This window comes from Zingiber officinale, chromosome 3B, assembly GCF_018446385.1.
Source record: "Zingiber officinale cultivar Zhangliang chromosome 3B, Zo_v1.1, whole genome shotgun sequence".
NCBI classification, from domain to species: domain Eukaryota; kingdom Viridiplantae; phylum Streptophyta; class Magnoliopsida; order Zingiberales; family Zingiberaceae; genus Zingiber; species Zingiber officinale.
In genome coordinates, this window is record NC_055991.1 from 84,222,559 (window position 1) to 84,225,474 (window position 2,916).

A 2,916-nucleotide genomic window follows, 5' to 3' on the forward strand; every position below is an offset into this window, starting at 1 on the left:
AGAAATATGATAGGCATCCTTTAATTATTATTTTTTTTTTAAATACCCTTTTCACTATTATGATAATAAAAGACCCCTTTTAATTTTTATCAAAAAAAAAAAAGAAAAAATTTATAATTATATCCTTTAATTTTATTTCCTTATATTTTTTCAATTTGGATGGAATTAAACTCTTTATTCTTTTTTATTTTCATCCTCCGTCACTTTTCAAACCAGGATTTGTAATTTGGAATCATAGAGGGAGTCAAAGTGAAATTAATTCTCTCAGTACGGAACACTCCACATTGAACCACGCATGCGTTCAGCGATCGTCGCGGGGGCTACCGCCGCCCCTCTCGGATACGGCGACCGGCGCTCTCCCGATGGCTTCGGAAATAAATAAAGATCATCTTTTTACTGACTCGATCGATCCAAAATATGTAAAAATAAAATAAAATAAAAAATAAAAAAAAAATAAAAAAAAGTTTACTGATGTGTCTATCGATCCTATAAAACCGATGGTTTTCCATAAATTCCCGACACTTCATTGCTTTGAAGCTTGAACAGATCTCTGTGTTGTTGCTGCTGCTCCTCTTCTTATTCTTCGTCTTCTTCTGGTCAATCTTCTTGTTCTGTGAGATCATTTGCGGGCGATTCGAATTCTTTTAGGTAGATTATGTTCCCTTTTCTGATAAGAATCCGACAGGATTTGGTAATGTTTGGTAGTTTGAAATGGACGTCTCGTGGAACCACAACGCTAGCGAATCCGCAGTCCGATCGCTCAGTGGTTTAGCAGATTGGATTCTGGAGATTTGGTAGCCTTTTAGTATTATGAACCATCTTGGATTTTTGTCGTTCTTCTGTAAAACAATGGCAGATTTTGTTTTGTTTGTTGGATTCGTTCTTGAGGTTTTGGGATGGTAAAGGTGTGATTTTTATGGCGGCTTCTTCTTGTTTTCATGGCGGATGCAGGTGATGGATTAGAGCGGCGATGAAGAAGGCGGAGCGCGTTGTCGAGGCGGCGGCGAGGAGCGGGTCGTCGCGGGCGAAAAGGCGGAAGGTGGTGGAGGTTTCAGGGCCGCGGGTGGTCCGCATCTTTTGCGTTGACCACGACGCCACGGATTCATCTGGCGACGAGGGGGGCGGGTGTCGCCGCGTGCGGCGGGTCGTGCACGAGGTTCCGTTGGAAGGCGCGGCGGAGGCCGAGAAGGGAAGAACTGCAGCCAGGGCGAAAAGGCGGGCGGAATTGCCACCGGCAGCGGCGGCGGAGGCTAAGGACGGTGTTGGCAAGGAGGGCGGCGAGCCGAAGTATCGCGGCGTCCGGTGTCGGCCATGGGGGAAGTACTCGGCGGAGATCAGGGACCCAATTCGGCGCATCCGGTTGTGGCTCGGCACATTCAACACCGCCGAGGAGGCCGCGAGGAGCTACGACTGCGCCGCCATCAGGTTGCGTGGCCCTGGTGCCACCACCAACTTCCCCATCGCGGCCGCTGCCACCAAGTCCGTCTCGTCTTCTCTGCCACCGCGGCGTCGTAAGTACTCAGACACCAACATCGCCTCTACATCCGGCGCGTACGACTCCGGAGAAGAATCTCCTCCCGACGTCACATCTCCGACCACCGTTCTCCGCGGCTTCGCCCCATCCTCTGCCGCCACCGCCACCGTGCCGGAACAAAAGTTCAAACTCCCGGCTACGGCCTTCCCGGACATCCCGCCGCCGTTGGACCTGGGCGAGTTCCTTCTTTTCAAAGAAGAGGAGGCTGTCTTCGATGGCCTGCTAAGCTTCAACACCCCGGAGCCGCTCGGTTTCTTCCACGACCACGACGCGCCGATCGACTTCGTGGAGGAGGACTTGGACGACGCCTTTATCGGCTCAGGGCTCGAGGACTTCACCTCCGATGATCTTCCCGGTGACATTGCCGACTATTTCGCTGTCGACCCCTTCGCTGCCGTCTGATCCTTCACATCCCTTCGCCGGATAGCGATCAATTGGCCATTCTACAAAAATTATCCGATCATTTATTATTTATTATTTATTATTTTTTAATTATTATTATTATTATTAGTGTTATCGTTAAAAAAATGTCTCCGTTAAGCGACGTAACGGATTCAGGCGAGTTTTCTAAGTATTTCTTTTCGGAACCAATAAAAGTAAAAAAGCTTAATAGATAGCTTATATATATTTTTTTAAATGTAGTACTTGTGGGCCAGCCCAGGTCCCTGGAGGACACGTGGTGGTGAGTCATAGCCACTTGACTCACTTGCCTCGATCATGCTGGTTAATTGATTGGACTGGACTAGTCATGTTAGTTGAGCTAATCAAGTTGAACTATTTCGGTGGACACCAATCAAATTAGATATTGAATTGGCAAATGCGGATCCTGACCAAGGGTACGTTGTACCTAGTTTTATTCTTATTTTTTAATATTTTTTTAATGTAAAAAGCCATTTTAATAGTTAAATCGGTGATATTTATTGTAGTGAAAGTTGATTATATTTACTCTAATAATAATTTTATGATGGAGTAAAACTCACCTTTGTAAAAAAAAAAAAAAATTGAACAATTGCTTGAAATTTTAATTTCTCTAACGCAATAATCATTCAAAATTCATAACCAAATGCTTTTTTTTTCATATTTAAAACAAATCTTAAAGTCTAGAGTAAACTTGCATATGAGTGATGGAGAGATAGATATTGATTGATGCAATAAAAATTTGTCATTAGATAGAAGAGCAATGATAAAGTTTAAAAATGATGTAGTATAAATTTACCAAAATAGTGATGTTGAAGCTTTCATAAAGTAACATGTGCATGGGCGGAGTTAGGATATTGACTCAGTGTAGATAAATTATTGCTACCGTCAACGAGCACGTTATAGAGGATGACTCCCTCGGTTGAGCTTCAACGACAAGCTTGATAATAGAGCCAAGATAGCTC

At 44.3% G+C, this 2,916-nt stretch overlaps 1 protein-coding gene across 2 annotated transcripts; it reads left to right on the plus strand.

The window, feature by feature from the left end:
• Positions 1-496: 496 nt before the first annotated feature.
• Positions 497-2,344, plus strand: LOC121968409 (ethylene-responsive transcription factor CRF2-like). 2 transcript variants are annotated; one of them, XM_042518797.1, is made up of 2 exons: positions 497-648; positions 952-2,344. In XM_042518797.1, exon 2 carries the CDS (start codon positions 971-973, stop codon positions 1,934-1,936), a length of 966 nt encoding a protein of 321 aa, XP_042374731.1. In that variant the 5' UTR covers positions 497-648; positions 952-970; the 3' UTR covers positions 1,937-2,344. The 2 variants fall into 2 exon arrangements, with proteins under 2 accessions (XP_042374731.1, XP_042374732.1); XM_042518798.1 differs by lacking the exon at positions 497-648 and adding an exon at positions 658-794.
• Positions 2,345-2,916: the final 572 nt, after the last annotated feature.